Here is a 21,122-nt window from a genome sequence, read left to right as displayed (position 1 = left end):
AGGTGCCGCATTCGCGGACAGCCAATGCACTAACAATAAATCGAAGGAAATGCGTTGGGGCGCACGCACCGGCACCGAGCCGGAGGCTGCACGGCGGGCACGGCGGCGCCCTCAGGTGGGCCCGTGCAGGCCGCACGGCAGCTCTCCCCGCTCCGCCTCCCAAGCCGCACTGCAGAAAAGCGCCGCCCGCGGAGAGGCACGCGGCGGGGTCTAGCCGGAAGCGGCGGGACTTCCGGCCTCAGGGCGCACGCGTGCGTGAGCGCAAGCCCCGCCCCGGAACTGCGGTGGACGCCGCAGCCGAGGAGAGGGGTGGAAGCGTGCGCGGCGGTTGGCCGGCGCGTGAGGGAGCCGCGGCGGGGTCTCCGCGCGGTGAGTACCGGGGCCCGAGCGGGGCCGGGGGCGGGCTCCCGGGGGGCCCTGTGGGGTCCTCGAGCCCGGAGAGGGCGGCAGCCGGCCTCGGCGCCGGGGGTCCCTGCCCTGAGCGTCCGGGCCCGGCGGCGTCGGCCTGTCAGGCCTGTCAGCGTCGTGCGTGAGGCGGTGAGGCGCGGGCCCGGCCGCTCGCCCCCGGGCGCCTGACCGCCCCCGCCGTGGTGGAAGCCGGTGCCGTGCGGTCGCTGCGGAGCTGCGGCGGTGGGTGAAGCCTCCCTGCGCGCCGACGTGCCGAGCCCGCGAGGCGCCATGCCCGGCGGCTGCTGACGTGCGTCACTTCTCTGCGTCTGTGGAACGACCCCCCTTGGGAAGGATACCGGCGTCATCCCCATTTGACAGGCGGGGAGACTGAGGCCCACACAGACGGAGGCGCCCTCCGCAGCCCCAGGCCGGTCCGGGTGTGCACTGCCGTTTACCTTTGTCCCCGCCGCCCCTTGGTCTTTCTGGAAGGGGAGAGACCGTGGATGGGGTTCCGTTCGAGGGGCCTCTCTGTTGAAATGTGCTGCAGGTCACGTACAGTGTCACGAGAAAGCTGGACGGGCGAAGGCCAGAATGGCGGGAATGGACATTTGCCTTCTTGGGGGCCAGGCTGGAGCCCTTCTAAGTGAAGCCGGCCTCTCCAGCCCCCCTGAACTCCCCACGTTCTTTTTTTTTTTTTTTTTTTTTTAAGATTTTATGTATTTATTCATGAGAGACACAGAGAGAGGGGCAGAGACACAGGCAGAGGGAGAAGCAGGCTCCATACCAGGAGCCCGATGCCGGACTCAATCCCGGGACCCCGGAGTCACGCCCTGAGCTGAAGGCACACGCTCAACCACGGAGCCACCCAGGTGCTCCCTCTCCCTTTTATTTATTTATTTTCAAAATATTTATTTATTTACTTATAGAGAGAGAGAGAGAGGGAGGGAGGAGGCAGAGACACAGGAGGAGGGAGAAGCAGGCTCTCTGAGGGGAGCCCAATGCCGGACTGGATCCCCGGACCCCGGGGTCATGACCTGAGCCGAAGGCAGATGCTCAACCACGGAGCCACCCAGGTGCTCCCTCCCCCCCCCTTTATTTATTTATTTATTTATTTATTTATTTATTTATTTCTTTAATATTTATTTATTTATTTATTTATTTATTTATTTATTTATGATAGGGAGGGAGGGACAGAGACACAGGAGGAGGGAGAAGCAGGCTCCATGCCAGTAGCCCAACGTGGGACTCTATCCCGGGACTCCAGGATCACGCCCTGGGTCAAAGGCAGGTACTAAACCGCTGAGCCACCCAGGGATCCCTCCCTCTCCCTTTTAAAAAGATGAGAACACTGAGGTTCAGGGAGGAACGAGCACCACTGTCCAGTGGCACACAAGTGGTAGATACTGGATCTGGAATCCAAACCAGATCTGGCGCTCACGTCTGTGCCCCTCCATCTTCTGCGTATCCTCTGTTCCAGGCCAACTTGCCTGCTCTGTTGGTATCTCTCTCCTCTCTGATCTTCTGTATCTCTTGTATCTTCACTTCTTTGTAGGGCCTGATAACTGTGTAGGCTGCTCAGAAAATATATGTTGCCTCAGAACCCTGTGCTCTGCAGTTGCTGACCTAATGGGACACTTCTCTCCTTTTCTTTTCAGCAACCATGAAGTTGAAGGAGACAAAATCAAGGCCAAAGCCACCAAGCTATGGCAGATTTCAGACAAAGGGAATCAAAGTTGTGGGAAAATGGAAACAGGTGGAGATTGACCCAAATATGTTTGCAGATGGACAGATGGATGACTTGGTGTGCTTTGAGGAACTGACAGATTACCAGTTGGTCTCCCCTGCCAAAAATTCCTCCAGTCTCTTTTCCAAGGAGGAGCCCAAGAAGAGAAAGGCACAAGCTGTTTCAGGAGGGGAGGAAGGAGAGTCTAGCTCCTCAAAGAAAAAGATAAAGTTGAAGAAGAATAAAGACACGGAAACTGAAGGAACCAGGGCGCAGAAAGAGTTTGAAGTCAGAGATGCTGGGCCACAGCCACAGGGAGATGGCACAGTTTATCCTGATCCAGAGATAGAGGAGGTGGTATCAGAAGGCTCAGCTCTGACTGTGCCAAAAAAGAAAAAAAAGAAAGGAAAAAAAAAATTGGAGCTTTCCCAGGGTACTGCTCCAAAGGTGCCCAAAAAAGCAAAGACATGGATGCCTGAAATGCATGACCATAAGGCAGATGTAACAGCTTGGAAAGATCTATTTGTACCCAAGCCAGTTCTCCGAGCACTCAGCTTTCTAGGCTTCTCTGCACCCACGCCAATCCAAGCTCTGACCTTGGCACCTGCCATCCGTGACAAACTGGACATCCTTGGGGCTGCTGAGACGGGTAAGGGCATCCTTAGCTGCCTGGGGTAAGATTGCTTCTGGGTCAAACTTACGGCTGCTAATGGGTTGGGTAGCTTGGGGAGAGAGGAGCTTGGAGACATAACCACAAAAGCAATGTTGAATGAAGGTGTTCAGAAGTCAGGCAGCTCTGGATTGAAATCTGCCACTTTCTGATTGGTACCCTGGACAGATCCCTTTACCTCTCTGATCCCTGTAGGTCCTATAATAAAATGGAGATAATGCCGGTACCTGCTTGCTTGCTTGCTTGCTTGCTTATTTATTTGTTTGTTTATTTATTTTTATTTAGCCTTGTGGGTTAAATGTAAATGCCAAAGTAAAGTTTACACAGTACATTGTAAGTGACTTGCAAATGGTAGTTTTTTGTTTGTTTTGGTTTGGTTTGGTTTTTTAGTATTCTTGAGCCACCTTAAATGGCTCGGGGGTAAAGTAGGATTAAGATTAGCCATCTAGAGAGGTAGATCTTCATTAGTATAAAGAATAAATGTCTAATTCTCAAAGAGTTGTCCAGAGATAAAAGGGCTGCTTTGGGAATTGGTGAGTTTATTGTTATTGGAAGGGTTTGTGTGATAGAAAACCATTAGGTGGATTTTGTAGGTAGATGTTGGCACGAGGTGACTGTTGGGTCTAGGCAGTATTTAAAGTTCCCTCATTCCCTGGGCCACCTAACACTTTATAAAGCAATGATAGGTTGACTAGACCTCGATAGACTGAATTACTAACTGAAGGGAGGAGCTTGTACTGCTTGTAACTAAGTCCAACGAGACCAGCAGTAACTGATAGAAATAAATATATAACATGAACTACGTACATGATTTTAAATTTTCTAGGAGCCATATTTTAAAAAGGTAAAAAAACAGGTAAAAGTTAATTTTAATGATGTATTTAATCAATTATATAAAAATATCAGTATGTAGTTAATGTAAAATTGAGGTATTTTAATTCTTATTTTTATACTGTTTTCAAAATCTAACATATATTTCGAACTTGATGCTCATCGATTTAGAGTAACCACATTCTACATGCTTGATAGCCATACATGGCTAGTGACTGTTAGATGGTATGGTAGAGAACTAGACCATCTAGACACTTTGTGCCTTGGATTTCTGGAAAGAGTGGTCAGAAAACGCTCGGTGAGGTCTTGTAGAAGAGTCATATAAGTGGAAGAGTAAGGAAGCCTCAGGGGATGGAAGTAATAATAATAAATTAGAACTCTTTTTTAGCATTTAAAATGTATCATGCACTGTGTTAAGTACATTATATTGATGAACTCAGTTCTCAAAATCACCCTGAGAGAGGTTGCATCATTCTCATCTTACTGGTGAGGAAACTCAGCCTCACAAAAGACAATATCCCTAAAACCGCAGCTGAAAGTAATGGTACCTGAATTCTAGACTAGGTCTGTGTGCTCTTAAGCATTCTGCTACACTGCTTTGGTTTCTGCAGAAGCCTGGAAATGGGTGTCTGGAGGCAGAGGCAAAGTTGTATCAGCCACTGTGGCTAGAGCCTGACATTTGGATTCATACTGCAGTTGTTACTGGGTATCCCCGTAGAATGCTGTGAATCTGCAGGTCCAAGATTCACAAGGACTTTTGGGGCTGTGGACAAATTGCTGCGCAAACAGATCATGAATATCCATCACCCCCAAAAGATGCTTTGGGCCCCTTTTGTAGTCTTTCCTGGGCCCCATTCCTTGTCCATCCCCAGGACAACCTCTGATATACTTTCTGTCACCAGATTAATTTGCATTTTCCAGAATTTTATATAATGGAATCATACACTATGTACTTTTGGGAGGGGGTCAGTGTTTGGCTGCTTCACTCAGCATACTTTGAGATTCAGCCATATTATTGCAAGTGCTAATAGTTCATTCCTTTTTATTGGTAATATTCTAGTGTAAGGATATAGCACAGTTTACCTATCTGTTGATAGATATTTTTGTTCTTTCTAGTTTTGGGCTCTGCAAATAAAACTATCATAAATAGGGGCATGTGGTGGCTCAGTCGGTTAAGCATCTAACTCTTGGTTTCAGCTCACGTTATGATCTCATGGTGGTAAGAATGATCCCCACATCAGACTCCACACTCAGCATGGAGTCTGCTTGATATTCTCTCTCCCTTCCCCTCTCTCCCCCACCCCCTGTGCATGTGTGTGCTCGCTCCCCACCCAATAAATAAATAAATAAAGTCTTTTAAAAAACTATCATAAATATTGGTGTGTTAGTCTTTGGGTATATGCTTTAATTTCTGTTTGGTAAACACCTGTGTAAGAGCTAGGTTTTATAATAAATGTTACTTCCTAGGAATTTTCCCAAGAGATTATACCATTTTCCATACCCACCAAGTCATGAGTTTGAATTGGTCCCTGTCCTTGCCAATACTGGGTATGTTAGAGATTGTGAGAGAGAGTTAGTAGAGGGAGAAGCAGGCTTCCCCATAAGCAGAGTGCCTGACTTAGAGCTTGATCCCAGGACCTTGGGATCGCATGAACTGAGCCAAAGTAGATGCTTAATGACTGAGTCACCCAGGCACTCTTATCTTGCCCATTTTTTAATTGGATTGTTGTTTTCTTATTACTGAATTCATGATATATGCTGGATATACCCTTTATCAGATATGTGATTTAGGATTCTTTTCTCCCAGTGTCTTTGTCTTTTTATTTTCTTTACAGTATCTTTCAAAAGAACAGTTCTTTATTTTGATGAAGTTCTAACTATCACTTTCCTTTTTACGAATGTGCTTATTATCTACAAATCTTTTGCCTAACCCAAGATCACAAAGATTTTCTCCAGTGTTTTCTTCCAGAAGTGTTACTAGTTTTAGGTTTTATGTTTCAGTCTGTGATCTTTATTGGGTAAACTTTTGTTTACAGTGAGAAGTGTGGATCACAGTTCCTTTTTTTCCCCCTGAATATGGATATCCAGCATTGTTTTTTAAAAAACTTATCTTTTTCTCCACTAAATTGCCTTTGTATCAAGTCAACTTGTCAGTTTCTACAGAGAGCCAGCTGGTATTTGGATTGAGATTGCATTGATTATAAAGCAAACTGAGGACAAATAACGTCTGGACCAAACAGAATCTTTCTATCCATGAATGTAGTATATCCATTTTTTTTTTTTTTGGTCTTTTGTTTTGTAGTTTTTAGTATATGCACATTGGTTATTAGATTTGTCCTTAAATATTTCGTATTTTTGATGCTATTGTAAATGGCAACTTAAATTTTTCTATTTCAGATTGTTGCTAACAAATAGAAATATGGAGCATCTGGGTGGCTTAATGTTGAGCATCTGCCTTTGGCCCAGGGTGCAATCCTGGAGTCCCAGGATTAAGTCCTGTGTCGAGCTCCCGGCGTGGAGCCTGCTTCTCCCTCTGCCTCTCTCTCTCCTCTCTCTATGTCTATCATGAATGAATAAATAAATAAATAAATAAATCTTTAAAAAAAAATAGAAATGTGATAGCTTTGTATATTGACCTTATTTCCTGCAACTTGGTACCATCAAGTAGGTTTTTTTTCCCTTTTTTTCAAAGATTTTATTCATCCATTTTAGAGAGAGAGAAAGTGCAAGGACAGGAGGAGAAAGAGGGAGAGAGAGAGAATCCCAAGCCAACTCTGTGCAACCCAGATCTCGATCTCACAACCCTGAGATCATGACCTGCACCAAAATCAAGTCAGATGCTTAACCAACTGAACTACCCAGGTGCCTCCCATCTAGTAGTTTCTTAAAGAGTACATCAGATGTTCTGTAGTTTTTATCCAGTCTAGATGCCTCTTGTTTTTGTCTTACTGATCAAGAGTCACAAGCTCTATCAACTGAGCCTGCTGATGCCACTTCTACTTTTAACTTATGTCATTGTATTTAAAGTGGGTTTCTTGAAGCTTCTAGGTTGGTAAACATATCTTTGTGCTGAGAGGGTGGTGCACCCCCAGTTCCACAGGGACAGAAGCCCTTGGGACCTTCCCAGACCTTGTCTTATGTGCCTCTTCATTTGGCTTTTTTGTATCCTTTATCATATGCTTTATATTAAACTGAGCCTAGTAAAAAATAAAATGGTGTTTGTGGAGACAGCATAGGTTGCGTCTTGCTGTCTCATCATTCTGGCTGTTTATTATTTGTTGAGGTCGTTTCTATTTAATGTGATTATTGATAATAATTGAGTTGTAATTTGTTATTTTGCTATTCTGTTTTTCCTCTTCTTTTGGACTGAATGTTTTTTGTGATGGAATTTTATTTCCTTTATTGATCTTCTTAGTTGTAACTGTTACATCCTTTTAGTGTTTGCTTTTTAGATTCATAGTACAGATCTTCAACGTGTCATAGTCGATCTTCAAATAGTAATGTATTATATTACATATAGTACAAGAATCTTACAAGACTATATCTCCCTTCTCCTTTACATTATGCTTTTTGTTCTACACTTTATGTGTTAGAAATCCAAAATACATTTTTATGTTTAATAGTTCCAAGGTTAAAAAAGTTTAAACTTAAATAATATATTTAAGAAAAAGACATCTTTCATATTTACCCATGTCACTATTACTGTTTCTGGTACTCTTCCTTTGTACAGACATGGAATTTCATCCAGTAGCATCCTCTACTTGGAAGACTTGCTTTAGTACTTCTTGTAGTTCAGGTTTGCTGATGATAAATGATTCAGCTTTTGTGTGGCCCTAAACGTCTTTATTTTGCATTTATTTCGAAAGGAATTTTTGCTAAGTTTAGAGCTCTAGGTTGTCCAGTTCTTTTTTTATGTCTTCAAATAAAGATACTGTCTTCTAGTTTTGGTTTCTGATGAAAAGTACTGTTTTATCTGAAGTATTAAGGGCCTTTGATCTTTTTATTTCTTTTAATTCTTGTTTATAGTGTCTTGTGGGTTATTTTTTTACTGAGAGCTGCTCATTTTCCTTTGAAAATTACTTGTGAGAATTCTTTTTTCAATAGGTGTTTTGTTTTTTTAAGATTTTATTAATTTGGGAGAGCACACACCAGCTAGGGGAGGAGCAGAGAGAGAATACCTCCAGCAGACTGCGGTGAGTGTAGAGTCTGACTTGGGGCTCAATTTCATGACTGAGATCATGACCCAAGCTGAAACCAGGAGTTGAGTCACCCATGTGCCTCTTGTGAGAATTCTTTGAGGCCTATGATAAAGGTTCTTCCTCCAGAGATCATTTATTTGCTTTAGCTGGGAGATTATAACGTGGTAACTACTTTAAATTCTCAACTTGAGCTGTCTTGTTTGTATTAACCACCCAGAGGATATGAATTTGGGCTTCATACACATTCAAAAATCAGTTTGAAAATGTTAAGGCATAGAAAGAAGTGTGGTCATTTTAAATTTTCTCAAAAACTAACAAAATTGTCTTCTCCCATTTTCTCCACCAAAGGTCTTAGGAAACTATATATAGATTTCCATTCCCCACACCCTAATGTGGTGGTGTTTTTTTCAAAATAATGACAAAACTTGTTTAGAGTTTTAGTGCTTGGACTTTGTGTATAATGCACATTGGTGATCTCAGGACTCAGTGTTAGTCTGCTAGACTTTTTCTCAGGCTTTTAATTCCAGATGCCTTCTGCTTGCACTGCTGTTGGGGTACCTGTGCTGAGTGGAGGAGCTTTGGGTTGGTCATGGTGGCACTTGGCTATCAGGTTCCCTTATTCTGTGTAAAAGAAAGATGCCTAGACAAAAAGTAAATGTGTTTATCGATTCACACTTTTTTGTCTTTGTTTTACTTCTAAGGAAGTGGAAAAACTCTTGCCTTTGCCATTCCAATGATCCATACAGTACTCCAGTGGCAGGTGAAAAATAAACATACTCCAGCTGTAAGTAACACAGGAGCATTACCTGGTGAGACCAGAACGGAGGCTAGAACTGAGTCTGAAGTTTTGCCTGATGAGATTGGAATAGAAGGTGAAGCCCTGCCCAGTGAAGCTGGAGTGAAGGCTAGAGCAACACCCAGCAAGGTCAAGACTTCAGCTGATGTCTCAGACCAGATGCTACCCTTCTGTGATGATGATGCTGGTGAAGGACCTTCTTCCCTAATCAAGAATACCATCCCCAAACAGGATGAAGACAAAGAGGAAAAGCTAGATGAAGAAGAGACTGGAAGGTTGAAGCAAGAGTTGGGTGGCAAAATGGCCACTTGTAAAGCACATCCAAAGCGCCCTCTCCTTGGACTGGTTCTGACTCCTACTAGGGAGCTCGCTGTCCAGGTCAAGCAACACATTGATGCTGTGGCCAAGTTTACAGGTGAGGTTTAATTCGATTTAATAAATACTTCCTGAGAGGATCCTAGATGCTGGGGTGGCAAAGATGAATGAGCTGTGGCTCCTCCCTTAAGGGGACATCTCTCTTACCTGCCAGAGAATTAAGCCTTATAGAAAACTGTTTGACACTTTCTCCATTCTCCCAAGGATGACACATTTCTCTGCCATTCTAGATGCAAAGCAGTTAGTTTATTGGATGTGGTGGATGCTTAGGGCAGGAGTTGGCAACGTACCCTTTTTTTTTTTTTTTTGTGAAGTGCAGCCACACCCATTTATTTACATAGTATCTGTGGTTATTGTACTACGATGGAGGAATGAAGTAAAGTTAGTAGTTCTGACAGGTTTAGCTCACAAGGCCAAAATGCTTACTATTGACCCTTTAAGAAAAAGTTTGGCGACATCTGTCTTAGGGCACTAACATATATCTTCTCATGGAATTCCTTTCTGGAAAAGCTGCTCCCTAAGAATTTTAACTTTATAGCAGCAACAGTTGCAACTTTATAGTAAGCAACAGTGACTTACCAAGCTCTTATTATGTGCCAGGCACTTTACTAAGTATTTTACCTACATGATCCTGTGTTTTCTTTCCTCTTTGGATACCTTAAGAAGTCATCCCAGAGAACAGAACAGAACAGACAATAGGCATTAGAGGAGGCTCATATTAGTTTGAATTGAGGGAGATGGGCAGGACTTTCTAGGGAGTTGTGTCACACCTGAGAGTGACATCATTTCCAGCATTGTGGTACACTACTGTTTTCCTGGAACTTTGGATGTATGTATGCCTGGGTTCAAATCCAGCTCTTCTATTGTTGATAAAGGGGAAAGAATACAAAGAAATGAAGTTTGGGAACTAGGCAAGGCCCAGACCATAGAAGACTTGATTATGTCTTCTAGGAGTGGTACCAAGAGGCAGGCCAGGCTTGGTCTTTTGGCTCACCATCCCCCACACCTCCTAAAGAGAGGAGAGCTATCCTGGTGATTGTCTCTGTTAATCTGGGGTTGCCTGTGTCAGCCATGGCAGAAAATAGGCAGCCAAACTGAATAACAGGGTCTCCTATTTTGTGTACTATAGGAATTAAAACTGCTATTTTGGTTGGTGGAATGTCTACCCAGAAACAGCAGAGGATGCTGAACCGCCAGCCAGAGATTGTAGTCGCCACCCCGGGCCGGCTCTGGGAGCTAATTAAAGAAAAGCACCCTCATTTGAGCAACCTTAGACAGCTCAGGTAAGTGACAATACCTCCCCTTCTCTTTCACTTCCTTTTCTATTGTGGGCCTGAGGTAACATGATTGTGTATGCACTGCCTTCTCCCTATCACTAAGTGCCATGGTGTGGTACCAGCCAGAGTTTGGCCTTCAGAATACCTTGCATGAGGGAGATTAATTGAGCCCCTGGTGGTGGTGGTGGTGGTGTTTGTGTATTTCTGTGTTGAGGGTGGAGATGGTAGTTAAGTGTGCTATATAAATGACTCCTCAAGTTATGTGGATCTCTCTGGATTTGCAGGTGCCTGGTGGTCGATGAGGCTGATCGGATGGTTGAGAAAGGCCACTTTGCTGAGCTCTCACAGCTGCTAGAGATGCTTGGTGACTCCCAGTACAACCCAAAGAGACAGACGCTTATTTTTTCTGCCACATTGACCCTGGTACATCAAGCTCCTGCTCGAATCCTTCACAAGAAACACACTAAGAAAATTGACAAAACTGCCAAACTTGACCTCTTTGTGCAGAAGATTGGTATGCGGGGCAAGCCCAAGGTCATTGACCTGACCAGAAATGAGGCCACGGTGGAGACACTGACAGAGACCAAGATTCATTGTGAGACTGATGAGAAAGATTTATATCTGTATTACTTCCTGATGCAGTATCCAGGCCGCACCTTAGTGTTTGCCAACAGTATCTCATGTATCAAACGCCTCTCTGGGCTCCTCAAAGTCCTGGATATCATGCCACTGACCCTACATGCCTGCATGCACCAGAAGCAGAGGCTGAGAAACCTGGAGCAGTTTGCTCGTCTGGAAGAGTAAGTCAGGCCTGTACCCAGAGCCCAGGTTCTAGCCATTAGGTCAAGGTTGCCAGGATGGTGGTGAGATGGTGGGAAGCTATAGAAGATAGCTCTTTTTGACACATCATGAAGCAGGCTTACTCTCATCTAATGCATTTGGTTGCTGATAATGCTCAACAGAAACTTTCCTACTTATAAGTAATGGTGATAATAGTACCTACTTTTGTGGAACACTTAACAATTGAGTACGTATCATACTGTCATTTTAGATATAGTACCACATTCATTCAGTTCTAACATCCTTGATAAGTAAAATAGATTGATGGTTAAGAATACAGACAGGCACCAGACTGCTTAAGATCAGGACCATGGCTGTGCTACTTCTAGCTGGCCAAATTACCTCAGTGTGTTTCAGTTTTCTCATAATTGGCATAATAGTATATTGGTAGAAGCTAATGGAGAAGGTTGTTAGGAAGATTAAAGGAATTTATACATATAAAGCATTTAGAACAATGTCTGGCCCAGGGTATGTATTTGCTGAATGTTAGCTTTAATACCACTTATCATTTATTGTCATTATTCTCATTTTATAAATTGATAAGCAGATCAGCTTGCCCACAGTTTCTCATCCTGAAAGTGACAGAGCTGGGCCTCAGACAAAGCAGTCAGACCCAGAGCTCATGCTTTGTCCTACCATGCTGTCATTGTGCATCTCCTTTTGGGTCAGACTGATGGAGAGGGGCAGTGTGCATGTTTTCAGGATTAGGGCCTGAGAATTGGAGGTTAAGCCTAAGCTGACTTTTGTCCAGTATAATGTCAAGTTACAGGGTGATTAGTTTCTAGAACAAGTGTCTGGTTTATCTCCCTGGGAATGTTGCTAGGTAGAAGTTAATGGTTTATGTGGTGTCTAAGTGGGGCATCTGTCTGATCAGGTGGGGGCCCCCAAATGTGGGGCAACAATCGGGGGGAAACCAATGGTGCAGGTGATGAAAGAATTCACCTGAGGGAGAACAAAGGCGATAGGAGTTTATTGAATACACCACAAGGGAGCGGGTGGGCAGGCCAGCAGAGGAGAGGCTGTCTGCAATGAGGCAGTAAGTGGGGATGTTTTTAAAGGGAGAAGATGAGGAAGTATGGCCATGTACGGCATTCTCCCTTTTTCAGTAACTGTGCCTACTTGTAAATAGTCTGTTGGTCACTTAGAGCCTATGGGTATGTTGGGGTGGGGTCACCTGATAGGCCTGTCTGTATTTAGCCACATGGTAGCGTGGACTCTGTATAGTTCATTTTTCAAGTCTGTTTACCTCTATGTTTTATTTGATCAGGATCAAATACTCAGTAGGTGTTAAGAATCTGATTAATGATAGCTATTAGTTATTATTAACGAGCTTTGTCTCTCTATCACAGTTGTGTTCTTCTGGCAACAGATGTGGCAGCTCGGGGCCTGGATATTCCTAAAGTCCAGCATGTCATCCATTACCAGGTAGGGGCATTAGGGAATTTGTTGCACTGAATGGGAAATGTTTTAAGCAAAGGTTTGGGAAGGGAGGAAAGAGGGAGGAGGAATTGTTGGTCTCAAGGCCTAATGCAGCAGAGTACCACTGTCATCTTGTGACTGATTAGCTGCTGTCATTTTTGGAAAACTCAAGAGATTTATTCTCAAAAAACCCCTTGGCACTTCTGATACCACATAGCCCCTCTCTCTTTGATTTGGGCAAACTGATAAGATTAGAGTCTTATTTTCTTTATGGAATGGGCATAGTAGCATGTGAATTGGTTACCCTGGTAGAGAGAAATAGAAGAGTGTGGTGATAGGACCTGCCTAGACTTAAATCCCTGTTGTGTAACCTTGAGCAAGCTGTTTAATCTCTTTCTGCCTCAGTCTTTGTTTAATGGAAGTTATTACAGTGTCTACTTTAAGTTTTTTTGTTTTGTTTTTGTTTTTTTTTTATAATTTGAGAGAGAGGTTAAGAGTGAGCATGAGCAGGGTGGGGAAAGGCAGAGGGAGAGGGAGAAGCAGACTCCCCAGTGAGCAGGGAGCCCGTTGTGGGGCTTGATCTCAAGACCCCAAGATCATGATCTGAGCTGAAGGAGACACAACTGATTGAGCCACCCAGGCATCCCTTTTAAAGTTCTTATTAAGGTAAAATAAGTTAATGGGTGAACAGCTTAGACACCAGGCACATCCTGAGCACTGAGCACTTACTAAATGTTAGCTGCTCTTAATACTGACAATATTAGTGTATGCACCTGGCAAATCCTAGCATAGAGTGGTGGTTAGGAGTCTAGGCTTCAGGGCTACCCTTGTAAGGTTCAAATGCTTATAGCCTGCTTCATAGTCTGTTAGCTTGGGCTGGGCTAACATCTTAACCCAGATGTTAAGATGTTACTTAACATCTCTGGTTTCACTTGTCATTATTTGTAAACTGGAAGTGATGATGCAGCCTAACCTCTTGGGTTACCATGAGAATTAAATGAGTTCCTGCTGATGAAACCCCTCGCACAGTGTTAATTACTTAGGAAGTGGTAGCTATTGTGGTGTTATTATTTCTTCCTTCTGATCCTTCATGGTTTAAGAAATCTTTCAGGGTGTATGGGCACCAGGGTACCTCAGTTGGCTGGGCATATGACTCTTGATTTCAGCTCAGGTCATGATCCCATGGATAGTGAGATCAAGCCCTGTGTTGGGCTCTGAGCTCACTGGGGAGTCTCCTTGAAGATTCTCTCCCTTTGCTTACCCCCACATGCATGCAGATGTACTCTCTCCTCTTTCTTTCAAATAAAATCTTTCAGGGTGCCAATTCAATTTAGCAGATCTTCTTCATTTTTGGGGAAGAGACTGGGCCAGTCTTTGTGGGAAATATCCAGATGAACAAGACACAGTTCTGTCCCCTGAGAAATCTCAGACCCACTAAAGGAGAGGAGATGACTACAACCATAAATTAAGGCAGGAGATACTAGAAGGTTGCAAAATATGGGGGAGAGTGGTAGCTTCTAGTTTGGGAAGTTGGAAAGGGCTTTCTAAAAGATGCTTTGCATTTAAGGATGAGGAAGATCTGGGCATATAGAGGTAGAAGGGAAGGAGGAAAGAACGGTGTGGAAGTGGGCAGTTGGCTACAAGTAGGGGTTATGTTGGGGGAAGAAAGTGAAGAGTGGCTAAGAGACTGCATTTCTAGCACCATTATGAACAGTTTAGAGCAGTATTTAGAGCTTCATTGGAATTGGTAGTGTTATCTGGGTTCAGTGGAGAAAACTGCTAGATTAGTGGTATTTGCCATGGGTGCACGGGAGGGAGGCATTGTCAGCACCTATATCATATCTGTGAATAATACCCAGTATGTATTAGAGTAGAAGCAATGGAGCCTAGGGGTAAGCATGGTCTTTGGAGCTAGACTGCTTCAGTTCGGATACTGGCTCCAGTATTTAATTCTTCACCTGGGGGAATTGCTTAACATCTCTGTCAGTTTTCTGGTCTATAATATGGATAGTCATGAAAGTATTTCATGTTCTTGTTTGTGAGGAGTAAGTGGGATAATACATGTAAAGTGCTGGAATTGCTTGGCCCGTTGTAATTACATAGTAAATGTTGGTTATGATTACCATGTTCAATCATTCATGTAGAGGTAATGAAGAATCAGTGGAGTTTCTTTAGTTAGAGTGGGAATTAAGATCAGAGCTTTGACTCAGGAAGATTACAGTGGCAGCTTTGGGCTGGGTCAAGGGGAGTGGGGAGGCCTAGAGACAAAATAAGTGACTCTCATTGTTCTCTTGAGTAGTCATGAGGGCCTGAAGCCAGGACCGGGGGTGTGGAGGGTAGACACTGCATAGTGAACGGGCCTGAAACATGAGGGCTAAGGGAACAGAGTTGAATATGTCCACAGTGCTGGAGAGGTTTCTGGCTACCTGGCAGGGAGGGAGAGAGACCCAGCATTGGGTTGCTGACCCTAAGGAGAAGAGCAATGCTGGCTGATAACCATGCATTTGATTGCCCTGTTCCTCTGGCAGGTCCCTCGTACTTCAGAGATCTATGTCCACCGAAGCGGTCGTACTGCTCGTGCCACCAATGAAGGCCTCAGCCTGATGCTGATTGGGCCTGAGGATGCAATCAACTTTAAGAAGATTTACAAAACCCTCAAGAAAGATGAGGACATCCCACTGTTCCCTGTGCAAACAAAGTACATGGACGCGGTCAAGGTAAAAAAAAAAACTTAGAAACCTAGTACTGATGAGGGAAGGAATGCTGCTGCACTTTCACCTTGCTGTGAGGCCCTGGCAGCAGGACCCTTGAAAACTAATGATTCTGCCAACAGCTGAATAGGGAGGTCATAAAAACAAGAAAAATTTAAAAAAAGCAATAGGGATACTATACATGGCAGAAGGGTAAAGACTTTCTTGAGTGGCCAAAAACATGAGGAATTTTCTTCCTGAGCCCTTCACTGCCTGCCCCTGTAGCCTCTACCACCACCACCATCCTTTCCTCCGCTGGACAAGGACAGTGAGTGTGGCTACCTGGTAGTTGTAGGGAAGTAAGGTCAACTTGTCTTGCTGAGGCAGATACTAAGTTTTGTCATATCTGTAAAGCAAATGCCAGTAATTCCTACCATTGCTGGTTTTATTTTAACTCAGCAAGCATTCAGCGGAATAGGTGCTGCTGACTATGGGCACCGTGTGTTAGGTACCAAAGCCAGGTGGATTTTCTCCATGGAGGTCCACTGGCTTGTGATGTAGACCAAGCCCATGCTGAAGGTCAGGTATAAATGGAGCACCATGGGTCTGGTGGGCATTATGGTTATATTGGTAGGAGAGGAGGTTTCTTCCAAGCCTCTTGCATATGGAGTGGTAGAGAGGAAAATAGAATTCCAGGAGTGGGGGAGCAAAAGCATAGAAGAGTTCAGGGACTTTTGGCTCCTCTGGCTCAGAAGGAATGTTAGCTGTGTGGGGAAATACAGTGGGAGATGAGCTTGGAAGGATGAAGGTGACAGAATTCCCATTAGTAGGGTTGAGAGCCACTGTTTCTTCCCATGGCTCCTTTCCCTCACACTACAAGATCTCTTCCATTTTTTCTGTGTTTACTGTCATTGTGGTCTGACTCCATCATCCATGAGCGGAGAGTTGAAGTGTTTTTGGCAAGGACAACATGGAAGAAAGGGAAGGCAGTTCTGTGAGTTTGTAGTCCCTCTGATCAGTCACAGTGGGGCCCTAACTCAGGGCTGTTGGAGTGTGTCAGGGTCCCATCTCCCCTATGGAAGCTATCTGTGGTATCTGGGGAAGAGTTCCCTTGGGACACCTATAGACTGGCAGTCCAGCCAAGGTGAGCTTCCAACAAGTGGGGCTCTCCTGATTTGTTGTTAGGAAAGCTAGCTCTTGTGATTTCATTTGTGCATACTCATGTGATGACTGCCCTCTGCTTTTATCAGGAACCAGAACAAATTCATTTTGATGGGAGCTAATCTTTTTTTTTTTTTCAAAGATTTTATTTATTTATTCATGAGACACAGAGAGAGAGAGAGAGGCAGAGACACAGGCAGAGGGAGAAGCAGGCTCCATGCAGGGAGCCCAACATGGGACTCGATCCCGGGTCTCTAGGATCATGCCCTGGACTGAAGGCGGCGCTAAACCGCTGAGCCACCTGGGCTGCCCTCCAGAGTTTTTTTTTAAAAGACACAAAGTATTTGAGCCCTTGCTTCCCAGAGGCCTGAATGCTCTGTCAAATGAACACTCTATTCCTTTTCCCCAGGAACGAATCCATTTGGCTCGACAGATTGAGAAAGCAGAGTATCGGAACTTCCAGGCTTGTCTACACAACTCTTGGATTGAACAGGCAGCAGCTGCCCTTGAGATTGAGCTGGAAGAAGAGATGTATAAGGGTGAGTGGTGGGCTGGATGGGACTTGAAGAATACATTTGTTTTTGTATTTGTTTTTTCCTTCAACTTTTGTCCTGTTGGAACTTTGCCACTACCACAGATCCTGTTAAAATCAGCAAGATACCTTTTCTGTTTTTGTGACAGGCTGTAGTCCCAGTTAAGTGTACAGCCCTTGGCCTTTGTTCCTTCTGTCTTATTTGTCTGGAGCCTTCAGCTGTCTCCCTCATATGGAAAGGTAGTGACATGAGGGGTAGGCTCTGTGGCCACTGTTGGTCCATTCCCTTAACTGGCTATGTGACCAGCTCAAGACCCTTAACCTCGTTTCTGTACTTAGGCTGTCCTCATCTATAAGGTACGGGTCATAAATTCCTGTCTCATGGGGTTATTGCAAAGATGTATTGATTAATGAGAATAAAGTGCCTGTGCCAGTGCCTAATATTTGATACATCTTAAATTGTTATTTATGATCATTATTGTTACTCCTGCACCAGTCATCATCTCAAGTGGCTTCCGTAGTCTCATGACATAAACAGAGCAGGAATTACTGTCCTTTTATAAATGGAAACCAGAAGCTCACAGAAGAGCAGCAGTTTGCACAGGGAAATGGCTCCATTACCGGCCTTTCCTGAGCCCCTACTCTGAACATAGGCAAAAGCCTAAGGATTCATGGATGAATCTGTGTGGCCCCTGCTCTAAGAAAGCTCTTGAGTCTAAGAAATGAGAGCCAAATCTAGAACTGACAATACCAGAGTTAGATCCAGTGTTCTTTCCATCCCACAAGTGTGGCATCTGAGTGCCAAAGCCAACAAATTCAGAGGCCGACTTAAGTTGTCTGCTTCTGTCAACACAGAAGCTGGGAACCAGACCAGTGGGCTTGGTGACAGTTGGCTGTTCCTCCTGATAGCTCAGGCTTGAGACTTGAGCTTCACTTCCTAAGGACCAGCTGGTATGGAGCCCTTATGGGCACACCCACCTCCACAGGTGCAGTCACAGTGTTGGTAGTGAGGTATAGGAGAGCTGGGCTGCCAGATGGTGTTCACAGTCTCCTGGAGGCTTTGTACCTGTCAGGTCACCCTACCCTAGCTAGCAAGTAGCAAATGGGTGAATTGTAGGAAGAAAACTGATCTTCAAGTCAGGAACCTTGGGTTTTCATCGCAGTTTGACAGCTAGCTAGCTAGCTAGCTCTGTGACCTTTTAGCAAGTGCTCTTGATGATAAAATTGAGAGAATTCCTGTCTCAGAGGGGTTTTTTTTTTTTTTTAATGGAGTGAAGGAGGCGGGGTCCACCTGTCGGGGCCCTGCTGTTCTGAGGACCGGATCCCTCCACGCCATGGCCTCTGGGTGGCCCCTTCGAGAACCACCTGTGTTACAGGTGGACAAGGCTAATGGCGGCACTGCACCTGGTAGAAGGAGGTGCCCAGCGAGGCCTGGCAAGACTCCGCTTATCTCAGCAGGAAACAGAAGGGGGAGCCAGGCTCTGGGCAACCGGGGGCTCTGCCCAGCCCTCCAGAGGGCATGGGCTCCCGCTCCGAGGGGATCCCCAGGCCACCCCAGGAGCCCCCGCACCTCTGCCTGCCCCAGAAGTGGGGCTCCCGGGGACAACCCATTATCGGAATTATCGTAGTAACAGCCAGGAGCCCTCCCCCTCCCCCAGCCGTCCTCGTTATCCGTGCCCTTCCTTTCCTCCTTTAAGTTGGCACCAGCTTTATTAATATTTGAGTTCTAATGGCTAATGCTTTAAATTAAGGTGGCATTTATAAATACTTTATAGTCCATGAATAATTGACCAAATTTAGTATTGTCATAACTCATAGTAAATTATTGATCCACGGAGTAAATAAATAAAAATAAATAGATAAATAAATAGAGTGAAGGACCCAGTGGCCCACCCGCCCCCCCAGTATCCCTCTCAAACTGTGCTAGAAGTTAGCCAATACTAGCATCTTTAGAGAACTTTTGAGCCTTGATTCCCCAAGAGTTCCAAAACATTTTTCATCATAAGTATCCATCAAGGGAAACAAAACATTTCTACAAATCATAGTAAATATGGTCTGTTTTGTATTGTGTTTTAAGGAAGAAAAACTGACCAGCAAGAGGAACGTAGGAGACAAAAGCAGATGAAGGTCCTGAAGAAGGAGCTGCGCCATTTACTTTCCCAGCCATTGTTCAAAGATGACCTGAAAACCAAGTATCCAACTCAGTCTGGCAAGCTGCCCACACTCATGTCTACCCCACGAAATGGTGAGTCTGCTTTGAGCTGCCTCGCTAAACAGAAGAAGAAAAAGAAAAAGAAGCCAAAAGAGCAGCAGCCGGAACAACCGCAGCCAAGTACAAGTGCAAATTAACTGCCCTCCAGGTCAGTCTGTTAGTGACTGCACATTGTTTCTGTGTTCTCTGGTTATACAGGAAATCTTCCCACTTTGCCTTTCACTCCACCATCAACCCTGGTTATAAAAATCTCCCTCTTCCATGCCAGCCCCCATCACAGGAGAGACTTCATGCATATCTGTGTTGTTTTGGAGTAAAATTTCTATGCAGCAGCTTATATATTTCTGTATCCCAGTGTGTACAGACTTCTAGTATGTTCATCTTGTTTTCCTCAATTAAAGACAGTAGTCAGAACCAGCATGTTATTCTTGAATTTTTGGCTGGAATGTATAGTTGTCCTAATCCTCCTGCAGGATGCATGTGGGGTGCATCTGATCCCACTGGACAGTGTGGATGGAGTGGTAGGTCTTCACTTGTCCCACTTTTCTCCACAACCCTAATAGCTCTTTATCTCTCTGCTATTCACAGCTTTTGTCTTGTCTGAGCCACACTGCGAGATTGCCATCCTTGGGTTCCAAGAGAACACAGGCGTCCTTAACATCATACCCACTTGTGGGGAAGCCAGTAACAGTATGCAGAGTCTGGCATTGTGAGGCACTTGGGGTCTGGCACTAGACAATTTCTCCAGCCTTGTCTCCCTTCCCCTACTCTGTGTGACAGAGTGGTTGTTGCCCACAGTCCCACATGTCCTTTCTCTTGTCCTGAGCCTTTCTATAAGCTTTTCCCTCCGCCTGCTTGCCTTTTCCATCCTTGAGCACAGCTACATGTTCTCTAGGTCCCTGAAGGGGACAGTGTCCTCAGGTAGGCTCCCATAGTAGCTGTGCTTACCAACTCTCCATAACACTTGGCACACTGTATAGTCTCTGCTGAGCTCCTTGACAGCATAGGCTTTTAAATCACCCCTTAACAGTCCTGGAATTTACGTCAGAGCATGATATAAATGTGTGCTGAGGGAACCAGTGACCTCTTGGTACACCCACCCCCCAGCTTTGTTTAGGTTAGTCTAGGTGAGTAGCCACAATTTGCCAGAGAAGCGTAGATTTCTTCACAGCTAAGTCTGGGCTTCTATAAGGGTGTCCCCTTGGCTTTATGGTTGACAAGGTTGGCAGGATGGCAGCAATGTTTCTCAGCCCCTCTGGGTAACCACAACAGGACAGCCTGACTGAACTCAGCGTCGGGTATCCTTGAGTGCTGACCAGATACCCAGCACTGTTAGTCATTTTCATCTATTTTATCATTTAGTTTCTAACAAGCCTCTGAGATGCAAGTGCTAATACGTTTTTGTGGTTGAGAAGGCAGACACTTGAGTAGTTAAGACTTGCTCAGGATCACAGAGCCACCAAGTGGCAGACCTGGGATTAAAACTGTGGTATTTCCTTGTGGGCCCAGTGCATGTTCAGAAAACTGTTTCAGTTTTAAAAGGGTAGCATCATTGCCAGGAAGTATCTCCCCAGGGTCACCAGTGAACCAGGAAGAATGCAGTAGAAAACAATCCTAGTCTGTGAGATGAGTTCTTGAGTGACAGCTGGTAGAAGATGGCAGGAGACTCACCATTATCTAAATGATACAGTGGAGCTTTGAGCAGCCTTAAGGAACCTTAGCACCTGAGTAACGAGAAGCCTGAGGCTGCTGGCTACAGCCCAGACAGACCCACTGATGCCTGCTGACATCCTGCCCTTGTCCTCCAGCAGCAAATTCTCTTACTTTTTTGGTGAGGTCATGTGTTATAAAGGGATAGGTTTTAAAAGATAAGGTTAGCCTCACAGGCAGTTCTGTGCTCTGACTTGATGAGGTAAAGCTTTGGCCATTCCTCTGGTTTCTTTGGTACCTCCAGCCCATGGGCAGAACTTCCTGAGTACGTAGATCTTCCACTGAGAGCCCACTCTC

The 21,122-nt window shown here is 44.8% G+C and overlaps 1 protein-coding gene across 7 annotated transcripts in view; it reads left to right on the top strand.

Annotated features, from left to right (window-relative positions):
- Positions 1–222: 222 nt before the first annotated feature.
- Positions 223–21,122, top strand: part of DDX24 (DEAD-box helicase 24) — a 25,233-nt gene continuing 4,333 nt past the window's right edge. Inside the window, exons 1-10 of one of the 7 annotated variants that reach the window (XM_072762222.1) lie at positions 276–369; positions 1,100–1,259; positions 2,046–2,762; positions 8,515–9,024; positions 10,114–10,267; positions 10,546–11,061; positions 12,451–12,526; positions 15,049–15,237; positions 16,781–16,910; positions 18,981–19,532. In XM_072762222.1, the coding sequence (XP_072618323.1) occupies positions 2,051–2,762; positions 8,515–9,024; positions 10,114–10,267; positions 10,546–11,061; positions 12,451–12,526; positions 15,049–15,237; positions 16,781–16,910; positions 18,981–19,252 (2,559 nt within the window). In that variant the 5' untranslated portion in view covers positions 276–369; positions 1,100–1,259; positions 2,046–2,050 and the 3' untranslated portion in view covers positions 19,253–19,532. Of the gene's footprint in view, positions 370–665; positions 828–1,099; positions 1,260–1,402; positions 1,464–1,570; positions 1,679–2,045; positions 2,763–8,514; positions 9,025–10,113; positions 10,268–10,545; positions 11,062–12,450; positions 12,527–15,048; positions 15,238–16,780; positions 16,911–18,980; positions 19,533–21,122 lie in introns of those variants that run through there. The other 6 variants (XM_072762223.1, XM_025982526.2, XM_025982523.2 and 3 more) reach the window with 6 other exon arrangements.

The sequence above is a fragment of the Vulpes vulpes genome, chromosome 6 (genome assembly GCF_048418805.1).
Source record: "Vulpes vulpes isolate BD-2025 chromosome 6, VulVul3, whole genome shotgun sequence".
NCBI classification, from domain to species: Eukaryota; Metazoa; Chordata; class Mammalia; order Carnivora; family Canidae; genus Vulpes; species Vulpes vulpes.
This window is presented reverse-complemented; position numbering and strand designations above follow the sequence as displayed.